This window comes from Nestor notabilis, unplaced genomic scaffold, assembly GCF_000696875.1.
Source record: "Nestor notabilis isolate BGI_N333 unplaced genomic scaffold, ASM69687v1 scaffold17054, whole genome shotgun sequence".
In the NCBI taxonomy this organism is placed as follows: Eukaryota; Metazoa; Chordata; class Aves; order Psittaciformes; family Psittacidae; genus Nestor; species Nestor notabilis.
Genome location: NW_009924429.1, coordinates 1,786 through 21,401, shown reverse-complemented (window position 1 = coordinate 21,401; position 19,616 = coordinate 1,786). Strand labels below are relative to the sequence as shown.

The window sequence follows — 19,616 nt, the reverse complement described above, 5'->3', positions numbered from 1 at the left end:
GTGTGCGTTCGTGTGCGTGCACGGGCGTCCCCCGATAGACACCCCCCATGCTGGTAGGGGAAGGAGGAGGGGGGACACACACATTTGTCACACTCCCCCCTTCCCCAACCCGGGTAGGGGCTGGTGGGACAGAAGGTGCTGCGCTGTAAGACAATTGCGGAGCGTGAAATTCAATTAGTTAAGGGCCTGGTTGCAATTTCACAGGCCCTAAAAAAGAGAGAAGGAGAAAAAAGGTGGAAAAAAGGGGGGGACGTTTTTATGGCCTTTTTTATTTATTTATTTCGCTTCTCTCCCGAGGTGGGTCCCCCTTCCCCTCACCCCCTCCCCTGCACCAGCTTGGATATGCCTTTTTAAGAAGTTATTTAGAGTTCATATCTGTCACATCTATTTAACGCCCGTGGGGTGATGTTCCAGAGGGGGGATCCTGACACCGGCTGATCCTGCCTCTCCTCCGCAGGTGTCCCTGTGAAGGTCACCAACGCTGGGGATGGAGCCACTCGTTGCACAGCACTGGAGCTCTTCGTGTACCTGAACGACATCGCGTGAGTGCCACGGTGTCCCCTGCATCCTGGCGCCCAGATGGCAGCATCTGTGTGGTACCCAGCGCGGGGTGGAAGTGGGATGCTGGTAGTAGGCGCATCCCAATGAGCACAATGGGTAGTGGTGAGCAGCATGAGGGTGGGATGGCCCCACTTGGGTTCTAGTTGTATCCCACTTGTGCCAGTCATGCCAACAAGTGGAGCCGGGCGCTGAGGCCAGGAGTACAGCGGGTATCCAAGGCTTTCCTCCCTGTGCATGAAGAGGCATAAAAAGTCTTATTAACATCCTCTGTATCTACTGTGTGTCCAGGTTGCATGGCTGGGTGAGGGGGGGCTGAGACCTGGGGCTCCTCTACCTGCAGGGCACCCTTCAGCCTGGACCCTAGCTCCTGCATCTTGGGGGTATCAGCTCACCTTGCCTGCCCATGGGGGTCTCTGTGTCCCGTTTGGGTTTTTTTGGGACATGGACACATGCTGACTGAGTCCATCACCCTGTGATTTCCTGCCCTGTGCCACCCTGTGCCCAGTTTCTGCTGCCACAAGGGCAGAGCCATCCCCAGGGACTTGCCTAAAAGTACATCAGCACCCACAAGGGCACCCGCTCCTCCTGCCCTGTGCCAAATGCCATCCTCCTTTGTGCCTCTGCCTTTATCCCCCCAGCACTGAATGGGAATGAACTTTTCCCATTCACTTCTTACATGTTAATTAAGTGGTTTTAAAATGACTTCGGCCACTGGGAATAGAGCTGTGGAGCATCCTGTCTCCTTGCCTGGTTTATTTTCCAGTGGCCCAAGGTGGCCCAGCAAGGAGGAGGGGAAAAGGAGAGAAAATCCATCTCCTTGTCATCTACTCTATGTGGGGGTCATTAATGATGGTCACCAGTGCTCTCAGGGGCTGACCGTGCTGTCATGTGGGGTTTGTCCCCCATTGTCCACCCCTCTGACCCTCTCTTGTGCCCTGCTGAGGCTGCTGTAACCTCCCTTCTCCTTGGCAGGGGCAAGCACGGAGTCGGGCGCATCGACATCGTGGAGAACCGCTTTGTTGGGATGAAGTCCAGAGGTGAGCAGTGACCCACGGGCAGTGCCACCCCTGCCCTAAAAACAGCAGAAAAGGGAAAACCCTGGTGGGATGTGGTGGGTGCTCAGCATTGCTGGGGTGCTGTGGCTTAGGTCATACCAGCAGCCCTCAACTGTTCCCTCCCCATCAGCTTTAGATTCCCCTTTGATAGGGATTTTTCATTGCTCCCTAATGCAGGCAGCTGCCTGCTTGCTGCCAGTGCCGCTGTCTGCACCATCCTTGGGTACCAAGGCCACCGGAGACCCCAGGTTTCCAGTGGGAAAATCCGTGATCTGTGCTGGAAGATGCTCATGGGAGGTCCTGGAGGGTGCAAAGCGCTATAATACAGGTGCAAAGCACAGGAGGCCAGTGTGAGTCACTGAGGGATTTTAAAGCCAATTCTTTGATTTATCTGGGTTTTTGAGGCTGTGACTCTTAGTATTGATCATCCATTAGGATCAGCTTCATTGGAAATCTCTGCAGGCAGTGAGCTGCCCCATGCAGAACTAAGTATCGAGGTTGCTCAGCATCATTTCCCATCTCCTTGCCCCTGCTCCTTTGTTTTAAATCTCATTAATACCAAATTAGATGCTCCCTTCCTTTACACTTGCCCTCTGTGCAGAGCATCAGCAAATATTTTGGTAAGGCTCAGCCTGTGGTCTCCCTCCCCACCGCAGGGCACCAGAGAGCATCAGCCACGAGAGGCAAGAAGCAAAACCCCAAATCATTTGATCTGTGTTTGAAGAAGCAAATTAAAACCAAAAGAAGGAAGGAAAAAGAAACCCCAACCCGCTCGCACCCGCCTGTGCATTTGCATGCAGGATGCTGAGTAATTTGTCAAAATCTGGTTTATTTTTTTAAGAGGCACTGACACGCTCTGGTGACCCTTCAGCATTTAATAATTTCTCTAAACCCCATTTATCTGTCATGTCTGTCTCTTGTGTGACATTGCCAAACAATCGGTGCTGTGTGTGCTCGCCACAGATGCAGGAGGACCGGGCTTACTGGGAACAGTGGGGCTGGGTGCTTCAGGGACCGGGACCAGACCGTGACAGTGGGTTTTTACCCTCGCTGTGAGCAGCATCCTGCCCCCGTTTTGCTCTTTGGGATTAATAGAAATCTCCTAGAAATATGCTCTAAGAGATGCTCTGCGAGAGAGATGGAGAGATGAGTCTGGAGCAGGAGGAGGCTGCTGGTACCTACCTGGTTTTGGGGTGTAGGGCATCTCAGGATGAACCCCACCACTGCACTGACAGAAGCATTTTGGGACCCCAAATGGCACTAGGGTGAACGGGGAAGGAGATTGGACCTGGGTTTGCAAGTGGGAGGTGATCCCTTAGATCCCAGCAGCAGGTGGAGGCCCTATGGGCTTGGGTTGTGCAGGTTGCTTTGGGCAGTACAGGGACCCCGCTCTGCAGGGGAAACTGAGGCATGGGCAGCACAGCAAGAGCCCTCCATGACCATAGAAGTGGCAGCAAAGGTGCCTCCTCTCCCTCACCTCCCAGACCCGGGGAGCAGGAGAAGAGCAAAACTCACTTGCATTGATTTTTACTAACCTCCTAATTGAACTTCGTTAAGGCCTAATGGGCGAGGGGCGAGCTGAGCATGCCCCCACCACCTTTTCCAGCCCTATTAACTCGGGTTTGCCATATTTGTTTTAGCGGGAGGACGGTGGCTAATTATGGGGTGTCGGGGAGCGGCGCTGCAGCCGTCCAGGGGGCACAGCTCGGCCGGGGGCTTGCAGGAGCCTGGCGCTGCCTCTCCCGCCTTTCACATCCTCATTATCAAATTATCTTTTTAACTCCAAAGGGGGGCTAATTAAGTGAAGTAAATGAAATCAGCGGGGAGGAAGCGGGAAGGAGGGGACAGCCGCTGCCAAAAGAGCCGAGCACTGCCTCAGCTGCGGCTTTTCCTCCCCTCAGCTCTTGCCTTTCCTTTTCCATTTTCCTCCTCTCAATGCACTGAGCTGATGGAGGAGGAAACTCGAAAACCTTTTCCCTGTGATGAACTCATAGCAGGCCATGCTCAGCCTCAACCCTGGACCAGCAGCGTCCCCCTATGGGTAGCATCACCATCCCCTTCCCCTCGGAAAGCCACTGCATCCCGTCCTGTCCCAGGGATGACAGCCCGCACTCAGCACAGCAGAATGGCTCAGATGGAGGTGAACTGACAGCAGAGGTTACAGATTTTAAGCAGCAGCAGCTGTCTCCTTGGCTGCCCCCCTGCATGTCCCCCCCTTCCCCAGCAGTAATTACGGGGTGATTGAAGCATCGCCAGGCTGTGGTGCTGACACCTCTGTCTTTTTCTTGTAAACATGGGGAGATGAAAATAGACACTTGGAGACGCTGCAAGTGTCACTTTGAAGGTGTCTCTTGTCTCCTCGGTGGCTGGGAGCACGGATGTCAGCTCCCCTCCCCTCTGCCCTGGCTGTCGCGCTCCGGTCCTTGGTTCTTTAGCATCAGGTCGAAAGGGACAGGCAGGGGTGCAGGCACACAGGCAGGGGATGGGGGTCAGGACACAAACCCATGCCTTCGTTCAGCCCACATGCGTTTTAACACCTCCTAAGGGGAAGGACAGGGAATATTAATTGTGTCAGTGCATCTTGGCTCCATGCTCTGGGGCTGGAGTGGGCAAGCAGCAACCCTCTGTGCTCACCGTGTCCATGGGGATGGCTGGCTTTGATGTTAACTTGGCTGTCTCCTTCTGCAGCCCTATGGGGATGGGTGGATGGTGAAACCCTGTGAGCTGCCTTTGGGGACCAGGCTGCAACACCGCTGGGGTGGCCTGAGAAGAGGGGATGTTCTCCTTTGGGACAGTCAGGGCCTGTCCCGTGACTGTAGGATGCTGAGATCATGGACACTGGTAGGGATGAGGTTTGATGAAGGGTTTTGGGCTGCTGTGGTAGATAGGGCTCCTGCTGCATCCATGGGAGTGTGGCCACCCTGGGACAGGACACACTTGAGCCTGTGCCACACTCCAAAGCACTGAGTGGGCAGATCCCAGTGCAGGTTTGAGCCCCTGTGGCAGCCCATGGGCTCCTCTCACCTCTTGCTGTGCTGGCTCTGGCTGGGGAGATGTCCCCTTTGGCCGGGATGGTTCCCTATGTGGTTTCTTTGTGTGCCAGCAAAACCCAGCTGTGCAGGTTCCCTTCACCATTCCCATGGTTGTGCCGTAGCACAGATGCCTGACACTGGAAGGGGACAAACAGGGCACAGGGACATGCTGGTGGAGCAGCCTTGGCTATGGGCAGGTAACATCCATGCCAGACAGCCTCAGTGTTCCCCCCTCTATCTTTCCACGCACATCCAGCCTGAAGCCACTCTACAGCCACCCTCATCTTAACGGCTGGACTTTTGACGATCTTAAAGGTCTTTTCCAACCTGGTTGGTTCTATGATTCTATGATATTTAAACACCAAGTAAATACGTTATACAGCAAATAACCCCTGAGCAGCTGCAACCAAGGGAGCAGCTCACCCACAGCGGTAGCCCCCATCACCAAAATAATAAGCATCCCTCCATCCCCAGGCCTTCTGCAATGCAAGGGGGGGCCCTGCCATCCCCAAATGAGGTTGCCCTCCCAGCCCCCAGGTAGCCTCATTGCTTCCCAGCGGCCGAGGGGAGAGGAGGGTATTTCAGGCCCTCGCTCCCCGTGCTTGTGCCCCGCATCGTTCCTTTAATTACAGGTTTTCAGCAACACAGCGCTGGGCACGGATCGGCGGGGGGATCGGTTCCCAAAGCCTGTCATTTAGCCTCGTCAGAGTGCCTCTTCAAAGAGGGGAATCTAGACATTTTCTCCACAAGGTGCGGAGTGGACTGTCTCGGCCCCAGCATGAATATAATGACAGATGCATTTTACAGCGAGCCGGGACTGAATGCGCTCGACCACGGCTCCTTCTGTCAGCCAAGTCATTATTTTTTGTCATTTGCTGACAGTTTTGGTCTCATTCGTTTCTCTCTCTTTTTCTGTTTTTCCCCCTGCCTGGAAAAATGGCTAGGTATCTATGAGACCCCAGCGGGAACGATCCTATACCACGCGCATTTAGATATCGAGGCCTTCACCATGGATCGGGAAGTACGGAAAATCAAGCAGGGGCTCGCCTTGAAATTCTCCGAGCTGGTTTACAATGGTATGTATGGTCCTTCAGTCCATTCCTGCCACTGCAGCGTCCTCCCAGCCTTCCTCCTCTTCCTCCCTTGTTGCTACTGGAGGCTGCAGGTCCTACTGGTACACGCGCTTAGGGCTGTAAAATTCCAGTGTGGATTTGGAGGCCGTTCACACGGGACAAAATGGGTTTGCTCATGCCAAGGGCTGAGCTTGACCTCACATTCTGCCTGTTTTCATGTCGAGGAAGCTCCATGCCTGCCTTCGGGAAGATTTGCTGACGCAGGATGCTCCAGGCATCTCTCCCAGCCCACTGCCACCGCTTCGTCCCATCCAGCACATTCAGATGTCTCACAGGCTGTAATTCACTGTCCCTTTGTGTCCCTCCAGCTACCGCGGTCCAGGATCTGTGGGACAGCAGGGTCCTGGCCGTGCTATGCGACGCGCAGCCCACACAGCGGCACTGCGGGTTGTGGCTCCAGCCTGGCCATGCAGGGCAAGGACAGCACTGCCCGCGGTGGGCCGGGAGCCATAGGGGGCAACAAGGGGACACTGGCTCTCACCCGCAGTTAGGGACAGAGACAAGCCCCTTGCCCTTCCTCCCGCAGTGTGGGTCTGCTCACGTGAGATGAGTTTGTGGGGGTCTCAGTTCAGTCCCCCTCCTGCACTGCTGGGGTGGGTACTGCCAGGTTTGGGGTGCCGGGAATGGCACCCCCAGGAAGGGACATTAGCACTGCCCCAGGGTTTGCTCCATGGATCAACTCAGTTGCTGGTGCTAAGCTGAAGGAAGCAGGTTTAGCCCAAAGACCCGTTGATGGGTTCGAAACCCCGCTGCTCATAGCTGGCGCCTGCTGCACGGCTCCAAGTGGTGTGTCCCCATGTCCTGTCCCCTGTCTAGTTCAGAGCTGATGTCCTTGGAACCCCGCACTGGGATTTTCCTGTCTCTCAGCCAAACAACACTTTTATCTTTCACATATCCTCATTTCTTTGCCTCCCAATTCATCCTCCCATCTCCTTCTAGGCATTTCTCTCTAACCACAGCAGCTGGCAAGATTCCCTTGTGATCTTCCATGGGAAGATCCCCCAAAACCAATCTGACTCTGGGAGCTTGGGCTTTGGGCAGCAGCAGATCCAGTGGGACTGGGCCAGGCTGTCTTCTCCCCTCTAGTTTCTGATGCCTGTGCTCATCCTCAGCACCTTCCCCTTCAAGGATGTTCCCTCCTGTACCTTCCTCGGCAACTGCCATTCAGTGCTCTAGGCTCTTTGCTGCTTAGGTGATATTTAGGGCCCTGACAGGGTGAGGGCTTCTGCGGCTGCAGGAATCTTGGTTACCTTCCCCTTGAATCACAGTCTCTGATTCACTCTCTGATGCTGCTCCTACCTCTGGCTGCTTTTATCAGTCTTAGTCCTGCACTGCCTTTATTTTGACTATTGTATTTCTTAGTTTGAGCATAAGCCCATTTGTTTATTTCTCACCATTCACTTGTGAAACCACCACATTAAAGAGCCACTTGGGGAATCGTGATTTCGCTTCTCCCTCCCCACCTCTGTCAGGCAAAGGCTGCTGTTTCCCTGGCTCCAGATGCTGAATGCCCAGGGATTTTCAGGATGGTCCTTTGGTAGCTGAGCCCAAATCCAAGGAACACCCTCAAAGGGGTGCAAGCAGCACCCGTGGGTCCCCATGCCGGAGGCCAGGCTTTCAACCTCACCTTCCTTTAACACCTCATTATTGCAACTAGTCCTGATTTGAGGAGAATTAGTGTTTATCTTCCCCCCATCCCATTGATCCCATTGTGGAGGGGTGGCTTTGAAGCCAGTTCCCGTCCTGCAGGTACAGCCAGGTGTGGAAATGCCATTGTCCCTCTGCCCGCACTGTTATTAGGGCAGGATGGAGGTTACAAGGCAGGAAGATCATTAAGGGGGATCCGCTTCCAATAGGGAATGTGTGTGCAGTGGGTGGCGAGGAGGTGGGATACTTCCTCACACCTGGAGCTGTCAGAGCCAGGATTTAAGTAGCTGGTTATTACTTTAATGTGTCTTGGGCTGCTTTTCACAGGGATGCAACAGCCCTGCATCAATCCTGATGTCTGAAGAGTTGTACTTGGAGGGTGGTTACCTAAGTAGGGGTGTATTTGCCTGGATCTGGACTCCCTGCCTGAATGGCAGTGCTATTGATGGGATGGGGTCCCTGAACCCCCTGGCTGTGCCATGGTGGGGTTTGGGTAAGGGATGTGGTCTCGGTGGTGAGGGGTTGCAGGGCTCTGAAGCCGTGCCTCAGAGCAGGGCTATGTGGATCCCAGGGATGAGGCTGCAGGATACGGCCCCGCTCAGGGGCTGGCGAGGGCAAAACACAAAAGAAATTGTTTGTTGCTTTAATGGCTTTGGCCGGAGCGCAGCTGGGAAGGGAAAGGTGAGAGGGCACCGGTGTGCGGGAGCGGAGGGCGATGGGGGAGATAAAACGTGGGGCTGACCGGAGCGTGGTGAATGGGCTCTTTCTCTCTCCACCTCTATCTCCCTCTCCATCTCCCAGGCTTTATTCTAGGTCTCTGAGGGCTACCTGGCTAATTACCCTGCTTAGGGACAGGAGGGGGCACAGGGATAGCAGGCTGGGCTGTGGCCCCTCGGTGCACCCAAGGTGGCCTCGGTGGATGGCAATGCCGGGGGCTGCTCCCATAGGATTTGTTTTGGGGGGCTGTGGTGTGACCACATCACCCCAACACCCAACCTGGGCACTCACCATCTGAGCTCTGGGGGACCTGGGGTGCTGGGGGGCTACTGTCACATCTGGAGCTGGGGTGGGAAAGGGAGGCACTTGCCATGGTTGTGGGTTAGATGCAGCTTTCTGTGGGTGCTGGCACCTTTTCCCTGTGTCCCACCAGCCTCTTGCTCTGGGAGTACAGGGGGAACAAGCCAGATGAGCAGAGCTCAGGGTTGGGGTTGGCCCTTTGGGGCTGATCCCTGCCCATCCCAAGAAAGAACAGCTCATCTCCTTCCTGGGGCCTGGGAGTTGATCCCCCCCAGTTCTGCATCCATTTGTCTGTCTCTACCTGACCCTCCTGAGAAGGTGTTTTTGAGTGGCAGCTTCATACTTAATGAAGCTTTTGATTTCCACGATCATTTCAACCTGGCAGAGCTGGCAGGAGAATGGCCTCACTGCCTCTTCTCCACGAGCCAGTCCCAGCCTTCTTTCCCAAGTGGGAACCCAAGGGCCACCAAGTGGAAGGGACACACATGAGGTTTCCATCCCTCAGAGCTGAACCTGGGTGTCCCAGCACCTCATTTCCCTCTCCCACTCCTGCAACCACATCCCTGCATGGCCACCTTGTGGCACCCTGTCCTGCCCGGTGTCCCCATCACCCTTCCTCTTGCCTGCAGGCTTCTGGCACAGCCCCGAGTGCGAGTTCCTCCGGGAGTGCATTGGGCGCTCGCAGGAGGCCGTGGTGGGCACCGTGCGCCTCTCCGTCTTCAAGGGGCAGGTTTACATCCTGGGCAGGGAGTCCCCGCGCTCCCTGTACAACGAGGAGCTGGTGAGGTGAGTGGGGCTTGGGGGGCCGGGGTGGTGGCAGCGAGCGTCCCATCACATCTCACCCCATCCCATCCCATCCTACTCCATCCAGTTGCATCCCGCTCCATCCCATCCCGTCTTATCCCATCCCCAGTGACGCCATCCTCCCAGCCAAAGCACGAGCCATGTTTTCAAGTCAATATTATTCTTTTTTCCCCTCTGGCTTTTCCCTTTTCTTCACGTTGTTTTCTCTTTCTCTCTTGCGCTCACTCCCCCCCAAGCCCTCCCTTAACCCCTTTCAATCTCTCTAAACACTTTATAAGCCATAAATACACCCGAATGAGTTTAGATCAGTCGGAGTAAATGTCAAATTATCTTCTCTCTTTCTCTTCTCTGGCTTTTTTTCCCCCTTTCCCTCCCCCTCAAAATCAACAGCTCCTAATAATCCATCCCAACCCTTCATTATGTTTCACACTCTCACTTGGAGAGATTAAATGAATAAAGTATATAAAAAAAATCAGGGAAAAAAAAAAGAGGGAAGAAAAAAAAGGAGGATGGAGGGGGGTGGGACGGAGGAGAAAGAGAGAGGGAGAGAAAAGCAGGGGCACTTATTCTCCCTGCGTCTCCAACCATTTTCCTTTTCTTTTTGATTTCTACATCGCTGGTTTGAAAGCTTTTGAGTGACGGCGTCACAGGAACCCGAGAGAAAGCTGTGAGAGGCAGAGCTGTGTGGAAATGCCTCTGCACAGTAGGTAGAAAGTAACGTAATTATAGAGCAGGTCAGAACCACTCGAATGAGCAAAAATAAAAGCACAGAGGTTTTTCTGTAGCCCGTCAGGGGAGGTAAAATCGTTGTAAACTCTTTTTTTTTCTTCTTCTTCTTCTTCTTTATTTCCCTCCACTTCCTCCTTTAAGGTTTGTGGTTTCTGGGAAATGAGCCGTGTGTTTTGGGGATGTAGGAAATCGTCGGAGCTGGGATTTGGTGGGTGGTTGCTGCCTTTGGATAGGGATGTGCTCAGTGAGGCACTGGCCACTGTGGCCATAAACCCCATCGGTGCCAGGGGGTCCTCAGCACCACTGCCCTGCCCTGGACACTGATGTTCCTGCCTGGTAAGGTTTGTGGTTTCTGGGAAATGAGCCGTGTGTTTTGGGGATGTAGGAAATCGTCGGAGCTGGGATTTGGTGGGTGGTTGCTGCCTTTGGATAGGGATGTGCTCAGTGAGGCACTGGCCACTGTGGCCATAAACCCCATCGGTGCCAGGGGGTCCTCAGCACCACTGCCCTGCCCTGGACACTGATGTTCCTGCCTGGCATGGGACAGCCATACCCAGGGCACAGCTCTGGGACAGGGCGAGCATCCCTGCTTGATGCAAGGGGAGGAATGGTGATGATGCACACGAGGGACCGTGGTGGGAAACTTGGGGCTGTGTCTCTAGGATGGCCATTGGGGTGACCCTGTGGATCTGCCATTCCAAGGCCACGTGCCCCTTCCCCAAGGGATTGATGGGGACCCAATCTCAAGCCCCCAGCAACTGAGGAGGGGCAGCAGCAGACATTGGACTATGGGTCCAAGGACCCAAAACACAGCCCCGAGCCCCTCAGCACCTCCCAACCCAGTGATATGGTGCCTTTCTCTCTGCAGCATGAACGTGCAAGGGGACTATGAGCCTGCTGATGCCACCGGCTTCATCAACATCAACTCACTGAGGTCTGTGGGGTTGAAGTGGGACCTTCCCCAAGGGGGGCAGAAACTCCCCAGCACTCATGGGGCTATTCCCCTTCGCTCTGGGGGTGCACCAAGACCTCCACTGGGGTGCAAACACCCCCACCATCACCAGCCCTGCCTAATTACAGCTTTGCCCAGCACAGCATCTTGTTATTTGACTTACTTCTCAGACCCCACTATACATATCATCCCCCCCCAACTCCAGGGCTGTAAAACATGCCACATTTACATAATGGGCTCTTAATTTTTCTATTGCCTGTTAACTGCTTTGTTCTCCCTGATCCGCCATGTGTCCCCGTCCCGTCCCCCCCCAACTCCTCTAAGATAAATTAATTACATTATCTCAGGGAAAGGGGAACAAAAATAATTAAACTGTACAGGCCTTAACAAACGCCTGCTCTTCACGCCCCCTCATTCTGCTTAAATTAATTGAAAGGAAATGTGTGTTATTACTGTTAATTTACAATTAATTCATTTAGGAGGTTTTTTTCTCTCTAAACCCTGTTTTCCAGGCTGAAGGAATATCATCGTCTCCAGAGCAAGGTCACCGTAAAGCAGAATGAATAGCAATCAATCGCGCGCAAGCCTTCCCCGCTCCCCCCTTTTCTAATTTCTCTTAAGAACTAGCACTAATTGTGGTGGTAATTTGTAATTGTAACTCGTCTCCCCGGAGGTGATGGCTTTGTTACGGGGCAGCAAGTGAAATGCAATCATTAAATAAAGGTGGTTGGCCAGAGGAGAAGTGGGGGAAAGGAATAAAACCCCAGCCACGCGCGGGGTCCGCTCATTGAGAGCCGGGCTTTATTCCTGCCTTGTTTGTTTGCTCTTCTGGCCCAGCGCTTCCCCAAGCCAGGCTTTGTGGAATTTGTAATGGATTAAGTGGCTCTGAAGGACGTGGGGGGGTTTGGTGGTACCTTGGTGGGGAGCAGGGGGCATCATCCCGCATGGTGCTGGTCCACAAAGGTGAGCGGGGTGGTGGGGATGGGTTAAGAGGATTTGATCCTCTTTCTTTTGCCTTTATTTTAGTGTGTTTTAAGAGCAGAACTGGGGCTTGTTGAAAAGGGGAAATATCTTCGGATGGTGTTGCAGGAGAGGTTGGTCAGCGGGTTTTTCTCCCATCCATCATGCCTGGGTGGGTTGTGGGTCCCTCCATCCCTGAGGCTCAGGCTGCAGCGCTCAGCCAGGATGCAGAGGTGGCATGGTGAGGGATACGTGCTCCAAAGCTACAGTGGAAGCAGGAGGAAAGAAAGAAAACGCTTTCTGACCCATGCAAACACCCAAGTTGTGCTGCTGCTCCACACTGACGAGGATGGGGAAGGACCCTGGCATGTCCCCAGGCCGAGAGCAGAGATGCTCTGTGGGACTGAGAGTGATGCACCCTGCAGTGCCCAGGGCACAGATGCAGGGAATTGGGCAGCCCCATCCCGGCAGCAGGGACGTGCTGCTTTCTAACACATTGGGGAAGCAAAAACAGAGTGGCCACCAGAAAGGGGCACATTTCTGGAGCCCCGGGGGGACAGCCATGGCATGTCCCCAGGCCGAGAGCAGAGATGCTCTGTGGGACTGAGAGTGATGCACCCTGCAGTGCCCAGGGCACAGATGCAGGGAATTGGGCAGCCCCATCCCGGCAGCAGGGACGTGCTGCTTTCTAACACATTGGGGAAGCAAAAACAGAGTGGCCACCAGAAAGGGGCACATTTCTGGAGCCCCGGGGGGACAGCCAGGCCTGGTGGCCGTCTGGGGACTTACAGGCGGCCCCTGCCTGCCCCGCTGCTCAGCCGGCGAGTGTGACAAGCTCTGACATCACAGCTGGGAAAATAACATGTTATTTTCCCAGCTTGGATGTGACTTTCCCTGCTATTACTGGCAGCGACCATCTTGGGAGGAGAAAGCAGCAGAAGGCTGTCAGGCGAGGGGAGAGAAATGGTTTTCTGGGCTGGTGGAGCCTGTCCAATCCCTGTGGGGTGTGGGGATGTGCTGTGGGGCTGCCCCATTCCCTATACCTCATTGCTTTCAGTGGCGAGTCCATGCTGAAAGTGCAGCTTCATATGGGGGTCCCACATGAGCAGCATCCCAGAGCCCTGCAGCAGCGGTGATGGTCAGCGGGGATGTGGTGCTGAGCCCGCATTGAGCCTGCACTGTTCATCCTACAGCAGCCTCCTCCCAGGTGGAGGAAAGGGCTTGAAACCTCATCAGGAGCCACCTCCTGGGGGCATCATCCAAAAAGCAAGGTGGGAAGAGAGCAGCAACTCTCCAGGGTGCTGTGCTGGCCCATGGGACCTCCCCTACTCACCCTTAGCAGCGTCATGGCTTGGCCATGGCAGAGGTCTCTGTTGACAAAGTAGAGTTTGAAATAACTCAGTGCAATGAGGAGATGGTGTCTTTTTTTGGAAGGAAAAAACCCAACTAAACAGAACAGTGTCACCGCAGAAGCTTCTTGTGCTCCAATGCTTGAGAAATGCCAGATGTGCTCTGAGAGGGGTCATCGAACCAGTGGGGCCACCTCTCCCTGGGGTGCTTAAAACATCAGCTGGAAAAAGCCATTTAACTCCAAGGCTTTGAAATGGCTCCAGCACTTGTGCTGCAGCACTCTGGAGCCCAGACCTGAGGGTCCTTGGTGGCCCATGCCTTGCTGCACCCACTGGGATGTGCAATAAGGTTTTTGGCTGAGGATGTTGTGTACCACAGCATCTCCAGCTCCTTGGGCAGCACAGGGATGCTTTTGGAGGTGGTGGTGGATGTGGCTATGGTCAGCCTTGGAGGAGCTGCATGTCTTGGCTTCCAACTGGGCTGAAAATGCATCGTGCTGGTAAAGCAGAGCTTAGTGTGTTGGAGTCAAACCCAGTGCGAGTCTTACAGGAGGAAATAAAACCCTTTGAAAGCCATGGGATCACGGGATGGAGGAAACCCAGCGCATCCCTGCCCTTTCCCCCTTGGTGCAGCAACCAGGGGCTGCAGCAATAGGATGCTGTGAGTCAAACACCACATGTTTAATTACTACTTTAATTACCATCAGCCCTTCCAGTTCTCAGGATTTGGTGGTTTCTCATTATCCCCCTTGCATGTTCCCAGCATCCTTCCACCCCTGGTGGTGTACTGGGGAGGTATTTCAGGGGCTGCCAGCCTCATGTTACACCAGGAGGTGAGCAGCATGGTGTGAGAAGTTCCTGAACCACCTGATAACACCCTTTCAGAGGTATTTTGGGATAATATATTGGGTTTTCAAGGTGGCAGGCTTGTTTCTGCAGCACCTGGCTGTAAGGGCAGTGAGTGTGGGGTTCCCCATCCCCAGGGCAGAACATCCCCTGGGAAAGAACCTGGATCACTTTGAAGCTCTTCTGTGCATCCCCGCTCAGCATCACCCAAGCTCCAGCGGGCCCAAAGGCAGCCTCTGGTGCTGGGGGTCCCTTGGGGATGCCCTTGGGAAGCTGTACCCCCTCTTTATACCACGGGCCATGCTATGGGGCTGCTCTGTCGCCCTCCCAGGCTGTGGGGAAGGGCTCGTCTGGGGTCACAGCAATCGATATCTCATCTGCAGGCTCTCCTAGCGGAAGTGATGGTATATTGGAACATGGTAATGGGTCTTGTCTAGTGGAAAAGGCTAATCTTCCCCAGCTGTACAGGATCTCTGCAGGTGTCCTCCGGCTCTCCCCGCTGCCACCAGCCCTGCAGCCTGTCAAGGAGCACACACGTTGCTTTAAAGCTGCAGCACTCCAATTTATCCTGGTCCCGGTGAGGGAGAGATGCCTCCACCCTGGCCCCATGGGGTGCAGAGCTATGGCTGGGCTTTCCAGTGAAGAACTGGCACTCAGGGTGGCATCATGAAGCACGGGCAGCTCACATTTGCTGGCTCAAAGTGGATACGGTGACGTGTCCTCCAGCCTCGCTCACACAGGGATGGCATTTCCCCAGGGAGAGGAGGACGTGAGGATGATGGCAGGAGGGATGTGGCCCCCCGCCTCGAGTGCCACCTGGAAGTGTAGGTGGGAAGCATGGATGTACTATAACGAAAAGCAGGGGTGAAAGCTCCTTGCTGTTAATTTGCCTTCTTTGGCAATGCACTTGCTGCTCAATGGAGTTCACTGCATGGCGTTTGGTCCATTTTGCCCATCCCTAGGGATTGCAGAGGCAGATCTCCCCTTCCCAGATGGTTAGAGAAACCAGGTCCTGGTTTCTCTAAGCTGACCAGCCAGTGCTGGCTACTGCAGCCTCCTGCATCACTATGGCAAAACCAATTTCCCTGTTTCTCTGGAGTTCAGGTAATTACTGGGTTTAAGATTTAATATGCATGTGGATTTTAGTGCAAGCGTTGTCAAGAACAACTCAGAACAAACCACAGGTTTGGGCAACGCATCCTGGGGATCAGGTGTGGTCTTGGTGTGTGGAGCTCCCACATGTGGTCTGCAAAATGGGGGGCTTGGGGGTGCCCATCAGAGGCTGAGATCCCATCAGATCTGATCGCATGGTTGTGCCTAAGATCACACCTGTGATCTTTGTTCAGGGCAGGGATTTTTCCCTGCAAAGGGCAGTAAGAATAGAGAAAACAGAAGAATTCCCAGGGGAATAGAGCAGCTGTGGAGCTGCTGAGTTTTTGCTTAAACTTTATTTTACTGGGCAGAGAAAGGGATCACTGGGTCCATGTCAGCAAAAGGGATGATGTGTTGCAGGAGGAAAGCAGGGAGGTTTGTGTGGCTGTGCCTTTTGAGGCTGCGTCCCCATCATGTCCCTCCTGTGCCTCCATCTCCCTGTCTGTGGGGTGTTTAGGTAGGGACCCCGGCCCACCTCTCCCAAAGGAGGGACAGAAAACCCTCTTGTGCTACCCAGTATCATGTAATTTTGTGCTTATGGCTGCAGTGCCAAGGATGGACTCCCCTCAACAGAGACACCGGTAGTGATGATGCGCTCACAGGAACACCACGGGATCCCCATGATGAGAATTTGTCTCCCCTTTTCCTTCAGAGACATGTCCCCAAGCAGCTCATGGGAGCAGGGAAGGTGCCCTGGGCCCTGCACACAGGTCACAGGGGCTGCAGCACAGCACGGCTATTGAGCGTTTCTATCTTTCCAAGGGAAAGCCATCCATCCCCCCGGTGCGGTTGGGAGTCGCCGGTCATGAGCTTCCCAGGCAAGGGGGAGATGGTCGCCTTTGTAAACCCCTTAACAAGGTGGCTTTGTCTCCCCATTTAACAAGAAGCTCCCTTGCTTCTTCCCTGGGAGTTTCCCAACGCCGGGTCCCTGAAAGCCAGCTTTATGCTCCGGCCGGGGACACGCTGCCGTGGGGCCGGCGGGGATCAGAGGGACACAGGGGCCCTTCTGCACGCCCCTGACAAAAGGCTGCCCCGGGGGGACAGAACGTCAAAGCTCAGCCGGCACAGAGGGGGGGACAAGGGACCCTCAGAGGAGGCTGCGGTGTGAGCCCGGTGTCCATCTGGTCACTCGATCGTGGTGGCAGCGATGCTTGGGGAGGGCTGGGGGGTCCTTGTGGCTCATCCCCATGGAGAGGGGGACAGGTAGGTTTTGTTGGCTGCAGGTAACCGGATCTGCAACCGTTTGTGCCTTCCTACCCTCTGCTCAGGCTTCTGGGGGGGGTGAGAGATGGGAGGTGGGAGCCAGGAGCTGAGGGCTGGAAACTGAGACCTCTGTTCAGAGGGGATGGAAATGGGTTTGGAGAGAGCTCAGGGTGCCTCTGCTTCAGCATCCTGCAGCCCTCCTGGCTGGACCAGGGCACATGCAGCAGTAGGAGGCAGTGATGCTTGGCTCTTGGCTATGAGGGGCATCCTGATCCTGGCAGGGGCATCACCCAGCATCCGAGCTGTCCTCTCCCACCTCCTCTCCCTTCCTTGGGGGCTTTACTGGACTCCTCTTGGTTTGGAAGCTCTTGCCCTTCCCTCATCCCACCACCAAGTGCCTGGTCTTGTCTCACCCCCCTCCAGCCATCTGCCTCCGAGCCCCCTGCCCAGATTTACTGTCACACGTTAAAGCCAGGGCTCGGCGCCAGGGTCAGCGTGTCACAGCGGCCCCTCATCGATTTGTTTTACCTCCCCTTGGCATAAAAGCACTTTGGTCCCAGCCCCCTCGGTGGCGTAAGGGGCTTCCCAAGGCCCTGGGTGCTCCCCTTGCCCATCCTTGTCCTGCATAGCTGGACCCTGTGGGCACGGGGCAGCGGGCGGCCAGCTGAGCCGCTGATCTCCTGACCCCAGGGGCACCTAATGTGTCTCCTGGTTTATCCGGATCAATATTTCTTCAGGAGCATGGATGACCCCTCCAGAAAGGGTGGAAAGGACGGGGGGGGTCCCGCTTGTTTGCACAGACCCACGGCTGGTTTAAGTGCTTGGCCAGGAGAGAGACCTCAAATGAGGATGACAGCTCAGACTGGGGATGTTCAGGGTCTCCTTTTTCCAGTTTGTGGTTCTTGAGCTTTACACTGGAGTACAAATGGTCTAAAACCTGAGGAGCTGGGGTGGCTTCAGCCCTCAAGCCCCTTTCCCCACATTCATGGGGCTGTCGTGGACAGGGTTGTGGTGGTGGGTAGGGGTGCAGGATGCTCAGCATCCAGAGCTACCGGGCTCAGGATTTACAGCAGGGGAACTGAGGGATGCAGGTAGCTGCAGGGGGAACACTCAGTGGAGTCTCCTTCTGGCATTTAAGGTTGGGTGAGGGATGTTTGAACAGTCTTATTTGGTGCTAGGGGTGTTTTTACAGGAGCCTGGAAGCGAAGGTAAAGGATGCACATTGGCTTAATAAGGCCAAGCAGTGGGCTGCTGGGGGACATGGCCAGGATGGCAGCCTCCAGCTCTTCCTGGTGCATGGGGGGGTCATGCTCTTATGGCTTGGCTAAGGGAATCGAGGCAGAGCAAACATGGACTGCAACCACCCTGCTGAAGGCACCATGTCCCCAAAACCCCTCCTGTCCTCAGCCCTGTCCCACAGCATCACTTGCAGCAGCACCGAGCCACAGGTACCAGCAGCCAGGGCAGATGCACAGCAGCGCGGGCAGCCCAAGGAGAAAGCAGGGGCTCTTGGCAACTCTGCCTTTTGCTTTCAGCCTCGCCCTCTTGCTATTTATCGGTGACTTTTGTCCTTGGCCAGCTTAGCGGCTGAAAGGGGCTGTATTATATCACATGGAGGCAGCTCCTGGGGGGAGAGGGCCGCGCTTTCTGCTGGAACAAAGCACGGGTTGGCTAATTCCCCTCTCCTCCCGCGGCACCCGGGTCCCATCTGGTTGACACAGTTTGCTCCAGTGTCTCCTGCTATTAAGCCCCCACTTGCCTTCTTGAATCACTCGTGCTCCCCCCGCTCCTGTACCCTCGGCCCCTTTTTCTTGCTTTATTTCTCATTTTCCCCAAAGCCGGGCAGAACTTGCTCCGTGATGTCAGATGTGTGCAAAGCAGACCAATAAAACCTAATGCATCCCCTTCTTTGTCTGCCGGCCTCTCCAGCGCCTCACATTTTCCACTCAGAAAGCCACTTAAAACACATCAGCAACAATCCCTCACAAAACAGCCACTTGTTGGCTAATTTTGCCGAGGACCTGCATTGCGCTTTCCTGACGAGGAGGATCCAACGCCGCCCGTTGAGCAGAGGGTGATGGGGACCCTCAGTATCCGCTAGGATCAGCCCCAGGGTCTCAGCTGCTCCCTGGGGTTTGGTCGGGCAGGGATGCAGGACGGGGATGTTGCTATTCCTTATGGCCTCGGGTCCAGACGAGCTGGGGAGGGTGGCTGCAGAGCCAGAAGTGGGGCTCAGCTCAGGATGCAGCTGGATGGACAAGTTGGAGCTCTGTCCTACCTGCTAACTCCTGTGCAGGCAGGAAAGCAGGCAGGTATGATGCCAGTGGGATGGGATCTCGGGGGGGACACAAGGAGGATGCTGGAACCTCACCAGGCTGGTGACTTTTTCCACAGTGCCTGTGATCCTGGGTGATGTCTCTGTGCCTGGATGCTGACGAGAAAGCTCCTTGCAGCTTGGAAGGATGCTGGTGGGATTCACCAGAGGGGGTACAGACCCATATGTGGTTAGAGAGCAGATAGGGTGAAAGTGAGAGATGCTCCATGCTGGGAAGGAGACAGAGGGTCTTGGACTTTTGCCTAACAGAGAAGCATCCAAAAGTCCCTCCCCAGGGATCTTTTGGGCACTTTAGGATAGGAGACAAGGGATCAGCAGGTGGTTAATCTCCCCCTTACGCATCCCAGGGGTGAGAGCACCCCTGTGGCGCAGAGGGTCCCTAAGAACACCCGTCCTTTTCCCCTACACGCAGCAAGTGTGTAGAGTAGCTGCATTTATTTTTCTGCTGAAAAACTCCAGCAGCTTTTCCTGCTGCCACCCCGGGGGATCAGGACCGGAGCTGCATGTAGCCAAGGCAGCCTGCTCGTGGGGGGGCACTGTCACACCTTTTAGCTTAAAACTGCCTAATCCTACTCTGGTTTGGGGGTAATTGGGAGGCAGGCGAGGAGGTTCAGTGCCAAAGCCAGCAGCCAGCGGTAGCAGGAGGCTGCTGGTGGGTGCTGTGCTGGGCAGGCAGCCCAGAGCCCTCCCGATGAGGACCGTGGTGCAGAGCACATCTGCCTGCACTCACCTGCCTGCTTAAATGTCACACAGGCAGGGCAACACAGGGAGCCCAACCAGAGTGAGGTCCTGCTTTCTGCCTTCCCCATAGGGACCCTGTTTGGTGATCAGGATGAGCCTC

General features: G+C 55.0%; 1 protein-coding gene across 1 annotated transcript in view; it reads left to right on the top strand.

Annotated features, from left to right (window-relative positions):
* ASS1 (argininosuccinate synthase 1) overlaps nucleotides 1-11,632 on the top strand; it is a gene marked incomplete at its 5' end in the record, with an annotated part of 19,878 nt that extends 8,246 nt beyond the window's left edge. Inside the window, 6 exons of the mRNA XM_010012601.1 lie at nucleotides 458-542; nucleotides 1,534-1,598; nucleotides 5,593-5,724; nucleotides 9,075-9,231; nucleotides 10,847-10,912; nucleotides 11,443-11,632. Of these exons, the coding sequence (XP_010010903.1) occupies nucleotides 458-542; nucleotides 1,534-1,598; nucleotides 5,593-5,724; nucleotides 9,075-9,231; nucleotides 10,847-10,912; nucleotides 11,443-11,497 (560 nt within the window). The remainder of the gene's footprint in view (nucleotides 1-457; nucleotides 543-1,533; nucleotides 1,599-5,592; nucleotides 5,725-9,074; nucleotides 9,232-10,846; nucleotides 10,913-11,442) is intronic.
* Between the last annotated feature and the right edge of the window lie 7,984 nt (nucleotides 11,633-19,616).